We start from the raw sequence: 19,570 nt of genomic DNA on the forward strand, positions 1-19,570 counted from the left end.
TCTTTCGACGCCTGCAGAGATTTAGCAACGTTAAAACTTGAGGTAAATGAAGGGTACAATGAATTAGTTTCAACACTCAATAGTCAACTAAACAAATTTGACTTTGTACAACCTGATGATGTCTTCAAGACTCTTAAAGAGATACAGCAAGAAATACTTGAGCAGTTAGCTAATGAAGAAGTCAGTGATTATGAGGCTTATATTCAGGATGAAATGGACGCCATTGTGGAAAATTTGATTACTTGCAGAGTGTGTGGGCTATACAGTGAAAGGGATATTTGTGAAGCATGCAGTACTAAACACTTTGCTGATTAGATATAAACTTATAGATATTAATATTTAAAATTAAATTAATGGGGTTTAAATTGTTGTATATTTATTTGATTGTAGGTGGTTAGACATCAGTATTAAATATTACACATTAATCCATCTCTTCATGTGGGACCTCCGGTAGTTCAATTCCAATCTTCCTTTTTTTCTTGCGACTCACCAGCAAAATGTGGTGGGGGTAAGAAAGAGAATCTCCAAAACATTTCAAATCAAACTGTTATTCTCGTCTGAATTCGGTACAGTTCGTGCTCCTGCAAAAGCTTCCTGCTGCGCTTGTTCGCGCAGGCGACCTGTCAATGTCAATGTCATCGCAGCACATTTATTTTGGGCGCTTTCTTTGGGCTTTCACCCACCGTCACACTTTACCGTCACTCCACCGTCAACCCCCGAGTTAGTTTATCATTTTGGAACCGTTGTCTACGTTCAGACTTAACAACCCTGCTGGCCCTGCAAAACTAACCCAACCGCAATCGCTATCTAACTCAAATAACACACAAATAAATAAAAACAACTAAATCAAATCCTGCTGTGTGCGGTTTTTGTGCGTCGCATCCCTGCAACTGCAACAATGAGCGTGTCTTAAACTCTTCAACTAACCAACTCCCTTGACGTTGCTCCAACGACTAACAGACTAACAAACATGTAAAGTTTCTCGCAGGAGACACCGACGAGAAACAAAGCGCGTTTATCTGTGATAAAAAGCGGGTCAGATTCGCATATATCACGGTCAACTCTCACCGTGTCGATATGGCTGAAGGTTAGTAGCGTTAGAAGCTATCATAATTAGGCTAATTATGATGCTGATTGCTGTTATCAATCACATGCTGCCGCTTTGATGCTCAACGTTTATTGCTTGCCCTTGCAACTCAATAAAATAATCCCATTATTTCCGCACGATTCATAAATCATTCAATTCAATTTTTTGGATGGCTTGATTTATATCCTTTTCTGTGACTGTGGCATCCTTTGACTCAACATTAATCGATCTCGATTAAAAATTTAAGCTTGGTCAAACGGCAAGCACGAAAACTTTTTATCTTTTTTAGTTTCTCTCCGAATAGTTGAATTTCTTATGTGTTCGGATGCATGCTGCAAGTTTCTGGTTTGTTGTTGGACGTAATCACCGAATGTCCGAATTGGTTAGCAAGGTCGCATACGTTTTCTGTTTGTTTTGCGTCGCATATTTGTCGTTATATTCCCGTCTGGGCGTGAGATTTAATTGGAATGTTTTGTACTTTTGGATGATTTCCACTTTGCTATGGGTTTTAATTGCCTATAAACGACATACAACGACATAAAAATAAGCTATTAACTGATGAATTATTCATAGAAGTTGAATTTGAGTACGCGTGTATTAAATATTATCAAAAAACGTCGTAATTTTTACGATTTTAGAGGAAAAAACGACAAAAAACGTATTTTTCAACGAGCACAGAATTAAGAATGAATAATTTCTTTAAATATTTATATTTTATCAATAAATGCAGGTGTATTATGTAAACACATGAAAATTAGATAAAGTTATCACCGTTTTTCGGTTGTAATCTTCATAGAAAAGTAAATATTAAATTTGATGACGTTATCTGCAATAAGTAAGTACATTTATGAGGATAATAAAGTTTTTATTTTTATATTGCTCCAAGCAGCTGTGATAAAACAATGTCTGCATGTGGGCGATGAGATTAGTCAATGCGCGGTGTGTATGTCACCGTGTTGCAGAAATTGACCGTCATCGGGAAAAGAAAGCGAGCGCGAATATCATAATTTGAGTGCCATTCGAAACTAGCCGCCGTACGCCGCTCATCGTCACAGAATTATGTTTTAGTCGCCAGCCGCGTTTTGTACGAAACGGTGCGATTTTGATGGTGATTGTTGCGCGTATCGAATTTTTGGTGCGTTACCAAAACTGCTGCCGTTCACAAAATTCATAATTTTTCCATTTTTGACTGACCATCGGAACGATACGTGCCACATTTCAACAGTCAACAACTTTTACCTACAATCAAATATCACAAAACACTTGTTGGATTATTTATCGGTGGCTATTACTGTAAGTATTTGTGACCAAAAATACGCGTTATCTGCAATTGATTGATTTGATTGAATTTTTATCGTCCGCGTTGTTCAAGTGCGTCGATTTATTCAATCAGTCGTTTAGTACGGTTAAAGCCAGTCGGTAACCAATTTATTGACTGCATTTATTAATTGTTCCAGACGTAAGTCACATAATTTTTTAAAATTTACTTTAATTGTGCGCGCAATTGTCATAATTGCAATGTCTGCAACTTGTTTGTTACGTTAATTGCTCCATTGCGATGACTTGGTTGCATAAAAACATATAAACAGGCTGCATTATTTAGTATTCATTTAAAAATAGTTTTATTGCGACGATAATGATGGTGTGCTAGTTCTCTGTGGTGCATTGTTCTCGTTATCTTGAGATATATAGTGAGCAAACGGCACTTTCTATATCACGCTTGTGTATGTAGCACGTACCTTTCATATTTCATACTAGATTGCTGGCGATTTCCAAATGTATGCACTTCCGTTGCACACAGTTGACGTTGAAGAGAGTCTGCATCATTAGAAAGTTGACTGCACATGTGCAATCATCGTAATTGCGCTTTTATTATGCGCCTAACGATTGTATTTTTTGTTTTGTTTGTGGTTTCCGTGCAGTACACAAAGTGCTGTCGTCGGCGGCGATTGGCGTCAAGTCTGAGTCGAAAATACCCGCAACTGCAACTCCAGCAGCAACAAAAGACAATTCTACGAAGAAAACCCCCACAACTGTTGTGAATCCTGTAAAGGAAAGTAAAACCACTGCTGTGACAACTTCTACAACACTTACAACATCAACGGTGAAGAAACCCACTGAACGAAAACCATCTATTTCACCCATTCCTCCATTTCCGGTTAAATCATCCAAAACAACAGATAAACTTAAAGATAAAGATTCATCGACGGAAACTACAAATACTAAGGTTGTGACTAGTACTCCTGCAACTCAAAAGACAACCCTAGCTCCTCTTATAACCACCCAGAGTTTAACCATCAGTAAAAACTCTAGCGCTTGTTCCTCTCTCGCGACAACACCCACAACTCCTGGAAAAACACTGCATTCAAACAGAAACAGCGCTAGTAATCTCACAGCGTTGAAAAGCACTGGTGTTTCTACAGCGACGATTGCTAAGTCAACCGCGTCGAGCTCTAGTTCCACTTCTAGCGTTCACAAGTTGTACAACAACACCATGCCTACCACGCCAACCATGCTCAACAACGTGGAGCCTGACATGGATAACGATGATGATGATTACGACGATGTAATTTTATACATTATTTGATTAAACAATGTTTTACTTGTTGGTTTTAATAGTTTCAGGATGCAATTGAAATGCCTGCCGATATGACTCTGGAAAAGGCCGTGGAGGAAGCCCAACATGCGATTAATCTCTTCTTTAATAATAAAATTGATGATGCCAAGGATTTAATGACTCCTTGGTAAGGAAATTGTTTTATTTGCGAGTAATTGTGTAATTTCTTTAATTTTTGTTTCCTTCAGGGCAAATGTGAGTATGTATCACGCATTGGGTAACGCTGTGTTTACTTTCTTGGAAGCTATGCTTACCTTCGAGCATCGGCAGTTGGTAAACGCCGGAAACGCTTTGAAGCATTCAATTGCTGTTTGTAACCGTTACCGCAGAAAGAACACAATTGGTGAGTCTCTGGGTAAAATGGTGAAGAATCCGAATTTTGAAAAGTACACCGAAATGGAGGCGCATGCTGAATTGTGTCATGCTGAATGTTTGCTTCTGAAAGCAATGCTCACGTTTTTGGAGGATGAGACGCTTAGCAGTTTTATCAAAGCTGGCATCAAGATTCGATCCTGTTATAATTCATACAAGTATGTTTTATTCATAATAATGAAATAAAATGTTTAATTTTTGTATTTTTTGAAGGGATTGTCAACAAATCCTGAAGAAACAGAAGTGGGGTAACTCTCCAACCGTCGGCCATTTTGAAAGTGGTGTAAAAATGGGCATCGGCACTTTCAACCTGATGATATCAATGCTCCCAAGTCGTGTTATCAAACTTTTGGAGTTCATTGGGTTCTCAGGCAACAAGGTAAACCAAATCTGACTAAATATTAACAAATTTAATTGTAAATATTAATTTATACAGAATGTGGGTATGAATGATCTTCTAAGTGGATACAGTATGGATGGCCTACGTCAAATTCTCTGCTGTATGACCCTTTTGGGTTACCACCTCATCGTGCTTTACGTTTTGAGTCATCAAGAAGGTGATCTCAAGCTGGCTGAAGAGATTCTAGCAGTCCAGCTGAAAAAATACCCCAAAGGAGCGTGGTTCTTGTTTTTCAAGGCACGTCTCGAGTTTATGAAAGGTAATTTGAATGTCAGCCAAGAATGGTATGTGAAGTCGTGGAAAAGTCAGGATATCTGGCCACAATTCCATCACTTTTGCTTCTGGGAACTGTTGTGGGTAAACAGGTAAGTGTTATTTACATTAAAAAGTCATTATCTTTTATAATTAATAAAACAATTACTTTGTGCACAAACAGTGTGAAAACAGACTGGAAAGAGGCACTGGTTTACTCTAATTACCTTCTGGAAGGTAGCAGATGGTCAAGGACAATGTACTCTTATCAGAAAGCAGCTCTCATGATCATGCAGGACGAGGAATTGAGCAATACGGATCGAGTTGTTGTTCATAATCTCATGAAGTAATATTTCAACAAAAATTTTCCTAAAAAATGTTATAAACATTAATATTTTTTATTTATTTATGCAGAGATGTGCCGAAGTATAAACAACGCATTGCTGGAAAATCACTCCCAATGGAAAAGTTTGCGATTCGTAAAGCTGAACGCTTCTTCAATCAAAGCGAAACTTTGATTCTGCCTGTAATTGAATTGATGTTCCTTTGGAACCTATTCAAGCTCTTGCGTAAAAGCTTCAATATGGCCGAAAAAGTGCTCAAGTTAATCGAGAAGGCACTGCGTAACTTAACCTATTCTGTGCCGTTGAATAAATACGACAATGACAACCGCGCTATGCTGCTCCTGTTGAAAGGAGCTTGTCTCCGACAGATGGCGAGTCCATTGCAAGCTCTTGAATGTCTAGAAACAGCTATCTCTCTACAAAAAGAAATCATTGAGGACAACTATATCGTACCGTACGCTATTGTTGAGCTAGCGTTGTTAGAATGGGACGCTGGTAACAGAGAAAAAGCGATATTATCTCTAGAAGACGCTAAGTAAGTAACCTCAAAATACCCAACAACATAACCAAACTTGAATACTATTTCTGCATGTTTTCCAGGAGGAATTACTCTGGTTATTCCTTGGAGTCACGCCTGCATTTTAGAATACACACGGCGCTGACAGAGTTCAAACGCGAGCAGAAGCAATAAACAATTTTCTTCTTGCTCTTGTTCATTGGTGGTTGTGCATTTACGTTTTGTTTTTTAATTTTTTAATTTGAACTAACTTTGTTTTGTTTCTTCCGCTGTTGTGTTGTTGTTGTTGTTGTTGTGTTTGCACTGATAATTTAAAGATAAAACACCACGTGGCGAGCGGTAGCCATGTTGCGTGACTAGATATATATCTAATATATATATTAGACGATTATTCTGCCGTGATATATCGTTCATTTGTATATGACGTACACTTTGATGTTACATATTTGGATATAGGCTGTGTACTGTACCTACTTGTTGTATTATTTCTATATATGGTTAAATTATATGAACATTTACCAAAATGATGTGTGTTTCTAACTGCGAATGCATAGACTATTAACAAGATGGCCGATTATGTCGACAACTGTTATGCAACCAAATTAACCGTCAATTATCGAACAATGGGCTGGAAAATCGTTTAGCAAAATTTCCGTGTGCATTTTTTGATTGTTACACGCTGTTACGTATGTTTTGTGCTTGCTTTTCCGTTCGTAGAGCTAACAAGATGGCTGACCTTGGACGTTTGTAACTTTTGTACCTACTTACGCGATTCGTCATATGCATTCATAGGTATTATGATGGAAATGTAGAAAAAAACATTGTCAAGTATCATGTTCGTGCTGCAAGCGCGGAAAAAAATTGGTCACGTTCGTGCGCTGTGTACGACGTGGACGCGCATAAAATGCATTTAACAGGTTTGCACGTAATAACGCGCGTGCTCACATTGTGATCGCTAGTGATAATTATAACAACATAATCTTCGACGATGCGATGGAGATGACTAATGCTGGAGTTAATGAGTTAAACATGCAGCGATCGAACAATTCCCACCATTCCCACGTTACGTAAACCCGTCAACAAGCAAAAAACCGAGCGTGTAACGCTGTTAAAAACAACAACTAATTGTGGGTAAATTGTTTGTTCGACTAATATGAACAATCGCCGACTGGTGTCACCGTCAAAGTCATCAAAACTTCTTAAATAGGTAATATTAATAGCATGCGCAATGTTAACCCTAGAATAACAACCATAACAATATAATTATTGTGAAAAAAACGTAAAATATTGGTTTATTTGCCCATAAATTATTATTTTATGATATTTAATTCAATTGAAAATATACTCAAGTACTGTATAACTTAGAAACAAAAGTTACGTCGATTTTACTTGGAAGTTTATGGTTTGAGTGTTAAACTGTGGTTAAATTTAGATAAAAACTAATCAGGAGTAAAAGGATATCCGGATGGAGCGTGGTTTGGTTCTAGCGGATGGTCAATTCGTCGCGCCGTTTCATTTTATGTTCGCTTTTTATTAATAAAAATGCGTCATAGTTCCTCGCAGCAGCTTGATCATCGCGCGTCATCTTCGTAAGGAGATACCAACGCTGTGACGTTATCGTCCGAAAAAAAAACCTGCTGAACCTGCATCGGCTGCGGCGAGGGCGAGAGCGTTGTTTGTTTGCGCAGCAGTGGAACGTGCGCGACGTGCTCACCTGTGCGAGCGCACTTGTTGTTTTCGGTGCAAGCAAGCGAGTGAGAAAAAGCGGGCCCCGCCGTCGGCTACCTGAGCATCATACACCGCGCGCATTCGCCGGTTGTTCTCGCCCGCGAGCAGTTCGTTTTTCTTCTCACGCGTTGGCCTGCATCGTTGTTTATTCGTTGTGCATCTGTGCGACGCACTGAAGACTGAAATCGTTGAGTAGTGAGTGCGTAAAAATGTCACGTCTGTGTCACATCGCCAAGTGGGACCATTTCGACGGCTACGGATTTGATCTGCACGCCGAAAAAGGTAAACCGGGACAGTTTATTGGTAAAGTCGACGATGGTTCACCAGCGCAAGCGGCGGGCCTTCGCCAGGGAGATCGTATTATTGAAGTGAACGGAGCAAACATCAATGGGAAAACCCATCGTGACGTTGTGGAACTGATCAAGGCGATTCCAAAAGAGACCAAACTTTTGGTAATTTCAGAAGATAACTCCTCCACGGATGGTGGGTCTGAATCCAAACAGAAACAAATAATTGAGAATCACACCAGCAACAACAATAAAACCAACGGAACGAGTAATCTAAGTGGAATCAGTACTAATGGCACCAATAGCACCAACAGCATCAATACCATCAACACCAACGGATCAGAAAAATCGGATAATCATAACAACCACAACGATCATCCCCAGGAGAACGGAAATGGCACGATTATACCGCCAATGTCCCAGGGAGGTGGATTAAATCTTAATATGACTGCAGCTGAGCTACGTGCGCGTCTCGCCGCGAAAAAGAAGTTTGACCCCAAGAAGGAAACAACGCTCGACTTTAAAAAGAAGTTCGACATGATTCAGAAGATGTAAATAACACGATGTAGAAGATGATTGTATTCTAATTTTATTATAAATCACACCTCAACAATAATAACAACAATAACAACAAACAACAGCGAGAGAAAAAAGGAATCCGTGCTTGATAGATGACCTTCGTTCACTTTGCATTCCGTTGCAAGCAACATTCTAGACGCATAGAATCATTACATTATCATCAACGAGTGTTGGCGCGTTATCAAAACGTGAATTATTCGAATACAAGTTAATTAATCATTATAGTGATATAGTGATAACGGAATACTCGAAACCGTCGAACAATTTGTATATACAATAACCAACATCACACACACAAACACACACACGCATAACATACACTTGTTAAGATGAAGCAAAAACATATTAAAAATTGGTTATATTAGTTTTAGTTATGATGGTTGCATCTGGTCATTGGTAGCTGAGATTTATGCAACGCAATTCCCATCAATTTGTACTTTGGGTTGCGTACAACTTAAAATTTATTGATATTATTCTGACACGCGATGTATATATTTATATAATTAAACCTTAATCAAAGAATAAATATGTGCCTCCTTTGTTTAACATGTGTAAAAATTTATAAGTTTACTTCTTATCGCTTTATAATGTGTTATAAACTCTAATAAGGAAATATTTTGAGTGGTGTGCGATTTGTCGAAAAATACGTTTGTGAAAGCGTTGGCCAGTAAAAAGAAAACTTGTCAACATTAAAAGAAGTCAGCGCGACTGTTCGATAAATATAAAGAAAGGTGAAAGTATGACCGAGAAAAAAGTGCACTGTGGTACGAAATTTTTGAACTTTGTGAAACTTTATTATTCAAGTTTTAAAGCAGTGCTGTTCGTGGTGATTTGCGTTTGAAAACCGTTGATTTAATAACCTTCGCGGCGCGCCTCCAAAATGTAGGTGAAGGTAATCCAGGCACGGGACACGAATTTACGCGCCGTCACAAAATGCCGTCGCATGTGTGTTTGCGTACATAACATCTCTGCAATTAGCGGCACCTTAATTTGATTTAATTCACAACTTACCTCATAGACGGGACCTTGCTTGGGGACGGTACGGGTACCACTTCCTTGTATTTCTAGTGATGGTCCATTGATGACCTTGCAATGACCTTCCTTATTATACATCATGAGATGGCCTTCTTTCCTCTTTCGTGCAACAGAAAGATGATGAAAGTAGCAGTCGTATCAGAGTCATTCAGTCGACGGCGTAATGTTGAGCGAAGCGGAATTCGAAGATCACTTCAACCCGTCGGTGCGTTTGGTTGAAGTCGAACGCACGGATAATACCACATTTGGGTTTCATCTTACCAGAGGCAAATGGGACCCGTATCCGTGGGTAAGCAAAATCGATGGGGGATCTGGCGCAGAAGAAGCTGGAATGAAAGCTGGGGACTGTTTATTGGAAGTGAACAGTGAAGATGTCGTCGGAAGACGGATCTCGGAGATTGCCCAGATTGTGAAGGTACATCAACACGTGACCTTGTTACTTTGGAATGCCGGAAGTGACGCACAATGTTCCCCAGAAGTGAGTTATTTATAAAAATCATTGTTACTTTTATTTAAATTTGTTTTTATCTAGACACTTTGCTGTGGACCAATGCCCAACAACTTCCAACGTCTATCTGCAGCTACATCAACAATCCTTAATCATCTAGAATGTCCGGTTTGTTTGGATACTACACAACCCCCAGTGTATCAATGTGATAATGGGCACATCATCTGCATGCGATGTCGGGCAAAATCAGAAAGATGTCCGGTTTGTAGGATACGTTTTGCTCGGGGCCGTTCCCTCATTGCTGACAACGTCTATAATTCAATAATGGACGCGTTTGAGATGAGAAACATTTCGCAGGACATTCGCACAGTGAAAATCAACGATATCTTCAAACCTAAAGATAAAACATTGAACAAAACTAGTCCTGCAATGCCTGACATCAAAATTACTCAACACCACGCTCATAACAAGTTCTTGGCGCGTTTAATTGGTAAATCATCATCTGTAGAGAACCTCAGCACGAAGAGTAATAATAATAATAATAGGATTGTTAATCATTTATCTGTTGATTCTGAGTTTTCTACAACTTTGAAAGCAAAAAGTTTGTCTTCAAGTGAAATATTTCGCCCACCTGCAAGTCCAGGTATATCAAGGACAAGTTCAATTAACGCTATAAATAATTGTACAAGGTGTAGTTCGGTTGATTCTATAATTGATCATACAAATAGTGATGACGGTGTGTTGTTTGTGTGTCCATTTAATACCGAATGCAGTGTTTTATTCAAAGGTACTCAGAATTTTTCTTCTTTTGAACTTTTACTATTTAAATTTTTACTTTTTAGCGTCGCAGATTTATCAACACTTTCAATCTCTACATGATGGACCTTTGATTCAATACTTTAAACCTAAATTGACAACGAAACTTGGTTTTGAAGGTCAATCTACGTACCTTATCACTTTAGATGAGAAATATTTTGTGTTGAAAATCATTCAGGAAGCAAATCAAAGGTAAATTATACATTACCTACGTTAAATTGTGTTTTTCTAAGTGTTTTTCTTTTAAATTTCAGTATTTCTGATTACAATAACGTAAGGATATGGGCATGGCTCTTTGGAAGTAAGAAATTATCATCAGAATATCAACTCCTTGTAAATTTATTTGACAATGATAATAATCCAATACTTAGTACTCGTAGCCCGATTTATTCTCTGAATTCTGTCTCTTGGAATGATGTGAAAGAATCGAAGAAGGCTGTGTTTTTAAATGCGTCTACTTTGAAAGCAATCAACGCAGTGGATATTTTTGTTGAGGCAGAAATTTTCAAGTGTGAAGGCCACAATCTGTAAACATGTTATGCGAAATATAATAATCTATGTAAATAGTCTAACAAAATATTAATAAATTCACTTTGCAAGTTTGCTGTGATTCAGTGGCGTAGTTTATAATATTTTATATATGTAGTACATAGCACGTAGTACATAGTACATATGTGTTTTTTGGGTTGCAGCGCAGCAGCAGCCCCCCCTGATATGTACATGTTCCCAGCTGCGCCACTGGAGCGCGTGTGGCGTGTGGCATTAGCTCGTCAGTTGTTTTTCGCATCATTACAACCGGGAGCAAAATAAAAGGATTAATTAAAGTGTTTCTGCAATTTGCGGATGTACACGTGTCGTATAACTTCCGACGTGCGTACAACCCACGCAGTTTGGTGATTCAACGAAGTCGCATTTACAAATTAACCGCATCCAATAGGTTAGTGCAAGTAGGTCATTCTCTTTTTGGCATTTCAGTGGCATTTAAGAACCTTTAACAATACTTTGCAGTATATATTCTGATGGGAAAGTACTAGCCAATAAATGAGGAAGGCTTATTCCAAGACAGCATAATGGAGTTGTCACATAGTTTAACTTTAAATGAAGAGGCTCTGGCACAGCTGCCAGCTGCAAAGAAACCACTGTTTGTCTTTGAGTGGTTGAGATTCCTGGATAAGGTATTAGTTGCTGCCCAAAAGAGTGATATAAAAGAATGTCAGAAGAAACTAGTGGAGCAGTTGATGGCTCACATTCAGGAGGCACCAGGACCACCAACCAGAAGATTAATTGCCAGATGTTTGGCTACACTATTTTCTGTTGGTGATACTTTTTTGCTTTTTGATACGGTAAATAAGTGCAATGATATCTTGAAGAATAAGGATGATTCACCAAGTTTTCTACCTACCAGACTGTAAGTATTATTCATAGTTTCATGATTGTTGTGATTGTTGTGTTCTTGTCATTGTTTTAAAGATATCATTTTAATAGTATTGTTTTGTTGATTTGATTTTTATTAAATTGGTGACTGTTAAGTAAGTGAATCATAACTAATGTGTGTTTCTGTTTTTATTAATAAAGTTGTGTGTGTTGCTTTACTTATATTTTTTGCTGTCTTATGTTTCTGTCTGTGCATGTTTTTAACGTTTTCTGACGCATTGGGCTTACTAACTTGGGCATTTTTATAAGAAACTTCTTAATTTACATGATATTAAAGAAATAAACTTAAAAAATACAATTTTCAGAGGTGCTATTTGTTGTGTGGGGACCATGTATGAAAAACTGGGTAGAATGATGGGTCGCTCCTACGAAGAAACCGTGCATATCCTTATCAGATCTCTTCGCAGCGCAGAATCCCAAACCCGTATTGAAATCATGCTTACTTTAGAAAAAGTTTGCGCCGGAATGGGTTCTGCAATCAGCAATGTCCACAAAGACATTTATAAAGCCGCAAGGCATTGTCTTGTGGATCGTGCAATGGCGGTAAGATGCGCAGCAACCCGCTGCCTCCTAGAGATGCTAAACCACGCTCAGTTCATGTACACCAGTGAACTGGAGAGTTTAGCTACATTGTGCTTTCGAGCTTTTGATGGCTCCAACTACGAAGTACGGTGTACTGTTGCTAAGTTGTTGGGGGCCCTAATGGCAATGACACAACAGGGTCAACAACTGCCTCAGATGCAGCAGTTGCAAGCGGCGCAAGCAAAAGCCGCCTCGGGGGCGAAGGGAACTAAGACTGTGTCCCTGGAAGAGGCTCTGGGTATTTTAATGTCGGGATTCCTGCGTGGGGGAGTTGGGTTTCTTAAGGGGACAGGGGAGATTATCAAAGGAAGCAGTGGCGTGAATAGAGAAGTGCGAGTGGGGGTGACTCATGTAAGTACTGAAATTAAAAATGGCAATTTTCAAACTTATTGATTTAATTTCCTTTCAAAGGCGTATGTAATTTTTGTGCAAATATTGGGACCCGTCTGGCTCGAACGCAACATGAAAGCTTTTCTGGGCCATGTTCTCTACTTGGTAGCCAATACCAAAGTGGCAAATTCTCATGTGGACGCTGTCTACTCACGGAAATGTATAAACTTTATCTTGCGCAGCGTTTTGGGTAAAATGTTGGGCGAAAAAGCGCAAGCATCCGCATCCAAAGAGATTGCACAAATAATTGTGAAAGAAATGAATTCGATAGATTTCAATCCTGAAAATGCTAAAGATCTCAACCAGGAAACCCTCTTCAGTCAGCATTTACTGGTCTGCTCTCTACAGGAAATCGGAAGTTTGGTACACGGACTTGGAACAACCGCATATGACTTAGTATCAGACCAATCATTAAGTAAGCCCATCAAATTCGTACAAAACTGACTTAATTAATTTTGTTTCTTTAGATTTAATCGAGGCAACTGTTTCGGTTTTAATACACCCGTGTCAAGCTGCACGGCTTGCAGCCGCGTGGTGTTTGCGTTGTATTTGTGTAGCAGTTCCCAGTCAAATCACGCCATTAATTGACCGATGTGTTAATGGAATTGAAGAACGCAGGACATCCCCGGAAGCCATTTCTGGTTACAGTGGAGCCCTTGCCGCGGTTTTAGGTGGTGTGCGTTTGTCACCATTGGGTGTACCGCATACGAAAGGAAAGATTATTTTCAACACAGCAGAGGAACTTTTGCGCAGCGCCAGTCAAAACAGTCGGTTGTCTCTGCATAGGACCCAGGCTGGTTGGGTACTAATTGGAGCAATTATGACTTTGGGGGTACCAGTTGTGCGTGGATTACTGCCTCGCATGTTGTTGCTCTGGAGGAATTCATTCCCAAGATCTTCCAAAGAGTTAGATTCGGAGAAAGCACGTGGCGATGCGTTTACCTGGCAGGTAACTCTCGAAGGACGAGCAGGAGCCTTATCAGCGATGCATAGCTTTCTACAGAATTGTCCTGAGTTAGTAAATGATGACATCATCAGGCGATTGCTAACTCCGATTGAATCTGCATTAGCAATGTTAACAAAGTAAGTTATTCCAAATTAAAAATATGCAATTGTTTTATACTAATTGTTGTTGTGTTAGTATTTCAAATGTGATGAAAAATTATGGCCAGCAATTAAAAGCACCTGGGGCGATGGTTCGTCTGCGATTGTACGAAACACTTCTGCTACTTCCCGCGCATTCCTTTGAAGGATCGTACACTCACCTACTAAGGATGTTGGTTGCAGAGTTTACACTTACAGAAAATCCAGCAAATACCACAACGTCGCAATTGCGGACGGTGTGCCACGCGGACGATTCGGTTATCCTGGGGACTTGGTTGCAAGAAACAGATCATCGAACAATTGAAGATCAAGTAAGTGTCTTTTATATTTTCATTTTTCGTATAAAAATCATATATTATTGTTAATGCTACCTAAGATGGAACCCAATCGAAAGGCTGATAGTGAACACGTAAGTCACAAAGGTTTTAGCGCAATTGTTACTTTTGTGTGGGCACGTGTTTTTTTTATTTTGTACTAGAGGTAATTCTAAATACTAATTTATTGAAAATAGTTGCAGCCAAACAGTGCTGCTGGTTCAGGCGCATTGGAGCACGATATCTGTTCCTTGTACCGCCAGTTAGCCGCATGGGAAGCGGTCCCTGGCCCTCTTCCACTTGGCGTGGCCGTCATCGATATGTCGGTGTTACTCTTCGGTCAGATATTCCCACGCGTCGCTAACAAACACCGCCTGCAAATGTTGGAACATTTTACCGATTGTATCAAGCATGCGAAGAGTATTAGGCAGGAAGCAATTCAAACGAATGTCTTCACTGCGTTACTCAGCGGCCTGAAAGGCTTGACTGAAGCGAAAATGTCCTTTGGGCAAGAAGACGTCAAGAAAGCCGCGACAAATCTTATAATTGGAGCGCTAACATCTCCAAATCCAATTTTACGTTGCGCTACGGGTGAAGCTGTTGGACGAATGGCACAGGTGGTGTCTGATTCACGATTTACCGCGGAACTAGCACAAACTAGTTTCGATCGCTTGAAGAGTGCTAGAGACGTGCCTAGTAGAACAGGACATTCGTTAGCGTTGGGTTGTTTGCATCGATACGTCGGAGGAATTTGTAGTTCGCAACATTTAAATACCAGTGTTTCGATTCTATTGGCCCTAGCGCAGGATCAAACGTCTCCAGTAGTACAGGTATGGTCGCTACATGCGCTAGCACTGATTGCAGATTCTGGTGGACCGATGTTCCGTGGCTATGTGGAGCCAACTCTTTCACTGGGTTTGAAACTTTTATTAAACGTTCCACAATCATATGTTGACGTTCATCAATGCATCGGCAAGGTTCTCTCCGCGTTGATTACCACAATTGGGCCTGAATTACAAGCGAATACCAATAGCATCAGTATGATGCGTTCGTCTTTCCTGTGTGCATGCGCCATTATGCAGGATCATCATGATCCGTTGGTTCAAGCGGAGGCGATCGCATGTTTACAACAGTTGCATTTATTTACACCGAGGCATGTCAATCTATCATCAATGGTTCCAACTTTATGTAGGACCTTGCTTAGTAACCATTTATTACTACGGAAAGCGGCAATTTCATGTTTGAGGCAATTGGCACAACGAGAAGCAAAGGAAGTGTGCGAGCATGCTTTGACTACTGCGGCTGAAAATAAAGACAGCGAATTTGGCAATGGTGCTTCTGGTACAATGTGTCTAAATATTGGAGGTAGTGGTATTGTCATCACCGAAACAGGTCTCCCTGGCGCTTTGTTTAGCATGTTGGACACTGAATCGGATCTAGGACTGATCAAAAATATCCATGATACGCTAACGAGCATGTTACAAATGATGGCTTGTGATAATCTATCCCAATGGTTGAGTCTTTGCAAAGATGTGCTTACAATAGCAACCGATTCCAATGATGAGGCCACATTGGCCAGTACCAATGAAGTAGGCGATGTAGACGGGGATGATGATGAACCCGACGATGACCAAATGGAGTTTCACGCTGAAGATTCCGCTGGGACCCATCCACTGGTACAACCCCGATGGCCCACGAGGGTTTTTGCTGCGGAATGTGTTCGTAAGATAATTGCCACTTGTGAGAACAACGTTACGGCACATTTTGACCTTTCTCAAGCCAAAGAGATGCAGAGCAATGATTTCTTAGTTCTTCATCTATCTGATCTCATTCGAATGGCTTTCATGGCTGCCACAAGCGATTCGGATGCTTTACGTTTAGAAGGACTGAAAACCCTTCAAGATGTGATTGATAAATTTGCTAAGGTGCCAGAACCAGAATTTCCCGGGCATCTCTTATTAGAACAGTTTCAAGCACAAGTGGGTGCTGCATTACGGCCCGCTTTTTCTGCAGAAACCCCTTCACATGTTACGGCTGCCGCGTGTGATGTCTGTTCAACGTGGATAGGATCAGGAGTTGCACGGAATCTCAACGATTTGAGACGAGTACATCAATTACTCGTTTCTTCTCTTGGAAAGTTGCAGATAAAAACGAACACAACTCAGTTATACAACGAAAGTCTAGCGACGTTAGAAAAACTTGCCATTTTGAAAGCCTGGGCTGAGATCTACATTGTGGCAATGCAGGAAACTTCCTCTACATTCCTAGCAGAACCTACCAATACACCGGAGACTGATGATTTTGGCGACTTTGAATATAAGGGTGAAAGTCTCTTAACACTGGTACAACCAGAATTGGTTAGTTTAGCAGCGCATTGGTTAGCTGCGCTTAAGGACCACGCATTGTTATCATTGCCGGCTGAATTTGCTAGTCAGTTGCCACATGATGGCGGCGCATTTTATACAAACGACACAATGGAATCGTCAAGATGTCATTACGGTGCTTCCTGGCCGCCCATTTTGCACGCGGCTGCATTGTGGTTGAACGCTGGTGGATATGAGAGTGTTCATGATGAATCAAAGAACAATAATTCAGTGGACAATTCCGGGGGTGCAAATAAAATAAGTGACAAGTTTCATTTATTGTTTGGTATCTGCATGGAAGCTTTATGCAGTCCTCGGTCAACTGAACCGCTTACGAGTATAGTGACTTGTCTTCGAGCGCTGAGGACTTTATTGGACTCAAAATGGGCTAGGGCTTCCCTAATGGTGGATAGGACACTTGCTATAGAATTGTGCAATGTCTTACATCGGCTGTTACTAACTCGTGATGATCCCAGCGCGCAATTGTTGTGTATGGAGGTGTTAAAACGGGTAATCACTGCAGCTGAAGAAGCTTCCAGTGACGATGTTCTTCTGGGCGAAGGTGGGGAACAAGGCGAAATTATTCCAGGACAATCTTTGTCATATGCTCTCATGGAGGTGTGCTTTTGTCTACTGGTACGACAATTACCAGCGTTAAGTCCTGCTCCAAACTCAACCATGTTGTCAGCGTCTTCCCATCGATCTGTCTATAATCACAATATGCAGCAGAAGGAAAGGGACTCTGAGAATTTGATTGCTGCATCTTTGGCTTGCTTGGAAGGCCTGCACAAATTGTGCTCACCAAAGGGAGCTGTTGCCATTTTACCTACAATTCTGTATTTGACTACTGGTGTGATTAAGGAATTATCTACGAAAAATATCAACGATTCCACCATTCTCGCGAATAATAAAGCGGTTCAAGCGGCTCTACATTGCATGAAGGCTATCACTACGGATGCGTATTGTAACGATGAACGAAGTTCTGATGAATGGCATAAATTGCTACAGAGCTCCCTAGCGAAGATTATCGATTTAACTAAGACTGGCAGCGAGGATACAAAACTGGATGAAGTTACCACCATGTTGGCGATTGCTGTATTCGTTCTGCATGCGCCATCAAAAGTGGTCTCAGCGCCTAATTTGTTATATCCCTGCATTAATCACTTTAGACAGTGTCTTCAGAGCTCTAATACTACGGTATGTCTTAAGTCTAGATTGTTTTATGGCTTTATTTTAAAGTTACCATTTTTTGCAGATTCGATTTAAATGTATTCAAACCTTGAAGTCGATCTTCGTGCATAGTGAGCGATTGGTTTCAACTCCCTACATTCACGCGTTGGCTCCTAGATTGGTGGAGTTTTTATATACAGACGGAGCGAGGAATTGTATGTCGGATGGTGAGCTTGCTATCACACTGGAGACCATCGTCACCGTAGAGACACTGATTGGTTTGGCTGAGCCCCCCAGTCGTAAGTACAATTTTATTATATTTGATGCTTGTTGTGTTAATATTTGCTTCATTGCTATTTTGCTGCTTTCATTAATTATTAGGAGATTTGATGCAAGGTAAACTACTAAAATATATGTTATACCAGGTTCTTAACTGAATTGTTTAATTCATAGGAATACAAATGTTGACTCTCATCGTGCCCATTTTGATCAGTTACCTGCTAGATGGGCAGGTCCTTCGGTCATCCGGAAAGTACTCCTTAAAGTTGCATGAATCCAGTTTGCAGTGGTTGATGAAGATTGGACCGAAATATCCACAGGTACAAGCATCTCGATTGAAAAGTGCACGTTTGCTAAAATAGTATTTTTTCACATACACAGGAGTTTAAAAAATTGATGAGTCAATCGCCGAATCTTCGCACACGATTGGAAGCCGCTGTGCGATCGAGTCAGAGCGTGCAGCAGAAAACACGAACAGAAGCCAGCATCAAACCGCAGGCGGCACAAGCACCGTCTATAAAACTGAAGACAGACTTTAGCAATTTTTCTTAAGTGATTTATTTCCATCTAGTTCCACGCTAGTTCCCTTTTTACTTCAGAGCCTTAGACTTGGGCTTTACGGCCCACTATCTAATATATCTAGACAATTGTCAATTTTATAGAGAAGTATTTTAATTTAATTTAATTTTAAAAATGTGAAGAGAAAATCATGTATTACTGGAAACCCCAATTACTTGTAGTTTCCTTGTCGTATCTACAACTATATACAGCATTTTGAATGTCAAACTGACTTGTTTTCATTTAATTTTGTAATATTTTATGTATCATAAAATGCTCCCCTGGTAAGTACTCTATTTCTTAATATTTCAGGGCCCTAAGGGCCCTAATGTGAAAATGTGAAAAACTTCCTGTATCATTCGTATTCATTGTGAAAGTTTTTTGTCATAAGATAAATGTAATATGAATTTCGAGACTCCTACTTGCATCATTCAGAGATGGCACTAGCATGTACTAAAATTCATAAAATAGAATTGTGTTTATTTCTATATTTATCGGCAAACGTGAGCATTCGGCACGAGAATTGTGTTTGTTTTGAACACAACTTACACTTTCTTATCGCATTCCTGCGTTTCGTTGTTATTATCTTCTCACGCCGCACGTTGCCACATCTTAGTTTAGTTTAGTAGCAGGTAACATGCCAAATACAAGTCGCGCACATGGTCTCGGGCTGTCGACACGCCGGTTTTGCGCGTCTTTTGCTTTCTTATCATAAACTATCGCGGCGTCTTGATCGGCTACGATATGCACTATCCGCGGATTGCGGCCCGTTTCGTGCCGGCCTCTGATTGATCCAAGCGTATTTCTCGCGACTCGTATTGTTCAATTCGCGTTCATGGTCGGGCGCCATCGACGCACCGGCTTTGCGCATCCATTGCTTTCTTATCATACGAG

At 40.2% G+C, this 19,570-nt stretch overlaps 4 protein-coding genes across 8 annotated transcripts; all 4 read left to right on the forward strand.

Annotated features, from left to right (window-relative positions):
* The first annotated feature begins 48 nt into the window (after positions 1–48).
* LOC135797338 (tetratricopeptide repeat protein 39B-like) lies at positions 49–6,113 on the forward strand. Its single transcript, XM_065309635.1, has 9 exons — positions 49–1,087; positions 3,010–3,653; positions 3,707–3,831; positions 3,893–4,234; positions 4,290–4,455; positions 4,513–4,841; positions 4,913–5,074; positions 5,143–5,607; positions 5,673–6,113. The coding sequence occupies exons 1-9, from the start codon at positions 1,078–1,080 to the stop codon at positions 5,761–5,763; spliced, it is 2,334 nt and encodes a 777-aa protein (XP_065165707.1). The 5' UTR covers positions 49–1,077; the 3' UTR covers positions 5,764–6,113.
* Positions 6,114–7,255: 1,142 nt separating this feature from the next.
* Positions 7,256–8,729, forward strand: LOC135797345 (Na(+)/H(+) exchange regulatory cofactor NHE-RF2). Its single transcript, XM_065309647.1, has one exon. It carries the CDS (start codon positions 7,527–7,529, stop codon positions 8,157–8,159), a length of 633 nt encoding a protein of 210 aa, XP_065165719.1. The 5' UTR covers positions 7,256–7,526; the 3' UTR covers positions 8,160–8,729.
* Positions 8,730–8,882: 153 nt separating this feature from the next.
* On the forward strand, positions 8,883–11,092 carry LOC135797342 (uncharacterized). The gene is made up of 4 exons (XM_065309644.1): positions 8,883–9,696; positions 9,751–10,453; positions 10,509–10,674; positions 10,737–11,092. Exons 1-4 carry the CDS (start codon positions 9,382–9,384, stop codon positions 11,011–11,013), a joined length of 1,461 nt encoding a protein of 486 aa, XP_065165716.1. The 5' UTR covers positions 8,883–9,381; the 3' UTR covers positions 11,014–11,092.
* A 104-nt stretch (positions 11,093–11,196) lies between these two features.
* LOC135797333 (HEAT repeat-containing protein 5B) lies at positions 11,197–18,904 on the forward strand. 5 transcript variants are annotated; one of them, XM_065309624.1, is made up of 12 exons: positions 11,197–11,429; positions 11,491–11,890; positions 12,222–12,849; positions 12,910–13,303; positions 13,356–13,971; positions 14,030–14,303; positions 14,369–14,401; positions 14,504–17,866; positions 17,925–18,138; positions 18,221–18,235; positions 18,293–18,438; positions 18,500–18,904. In XM_065309624.1, the coding sequence occupies exons 2-12, from the start codon at positions 11,553–11,555 to the stop codon at positions 18,668–18,670; spliced, it is 6,192 nt and encodes a 2,063-aa protein (XP_065165696.1). In that variant the 5' UTR covers positions 11,197–11,429; positions 11,491–11,552; the 3' UTR covers positions 18,671–18,904. The 5 variants fall into 5 exon arrangements, with proteins under 5 accessions (XP_065165696.1, XP_065165697.1, XP_065165699.1 ...); XM_065309625.1 differs by having other exon boundaries at positions 11,197–11,419; XM_065309627.1 differs by lacking the exon at positions 14,369–14,401.
* The last annotated feature ends 666 nt before the right edge of the window (positions 18,905–19,570 follow it).

This window comes from Atheta coriaria, unplaced genomic scaffold (assembly GCF_025399875.1).
Source record: "Atheta coriaria isolate IRGN ID8LTWV9N9 unplaced genomic scaffold, Caltech_Dcor_3.1 hic_scaffold_8_pilon, whole genome shotgun sequence".
Taxonomy (NCBI): Eukaryota; Metazoa; Arthropoda; class Insecta; order Coleoptera; family Staphylinidae; genus Dalotia; species Dalotia coriaria.

Bases quoted from the DNA above. Each gene is read 5' to 3' on its own strand.
- LOC135797338 (XM_065309635.1), top strand. The intron at 3,832-3,892 runs GTAAGGAAATTG...TGTTTCCTTCAG, and splicing joins AAGGATTTAATGACTCCTTG to GGCAAATGTGAGTATGTATC. The intron at 4,456-4,512 runs GTAAACCAAATC...TAATTTATACAG, and splicing joins TTGGGTTCTCAGGCAACAAG to AATGTGGGTATGAATGATCT.
- LOC135797345 (XM_065309647.1), top strand. From the start codon at position 7,527: ATGTCACGTCTGTGTCACATCGCCAAGTGGGACCATTTCGACGGCTAC.
- LOC135797342 (XM_065309644.1), top strand. From the start codon at position 9,382: ATGTTGAGCGAAGCGGAATTCGAAGATCACTTCAACCCGTCGGTGCGT. The intron at 10,454-10,508 runs GTACTCAGAATT...TTTACTTTTTAG, and splicing joins ATGCAGTGTTTTATTCAAAG to CGTCGCAGATTTATCAACAC. The intron at 10,675-10,736 runs GTAAATTATACA...TTTAAATTTCAG, and splicing joins ATTCAGGAAGCAAATCAAAG to TATTTCTGATTACAATAACG.
- LOC135797333 (XM_065309624.1), top strand. From the start codon at position 11,553: ATGGAGTTGTCACATAGTTTAACTTTAAATGAAGAGGCTCTGGCACAG. The intron at 13,972-14,029 runs GTAAGTTATTCC...TTGTTGTGTTAG, and splicing joins GCATTAGCAATGTTAACAAA to TATTTCAAATGTGATGAAAA. The intron at 18,439-18,499 runs GTACAAGCATCT...TCACATACACAG, and splicing joins TTGGACCGAAATATCCACAG to GAGTTTAAAAAATTGATGAG.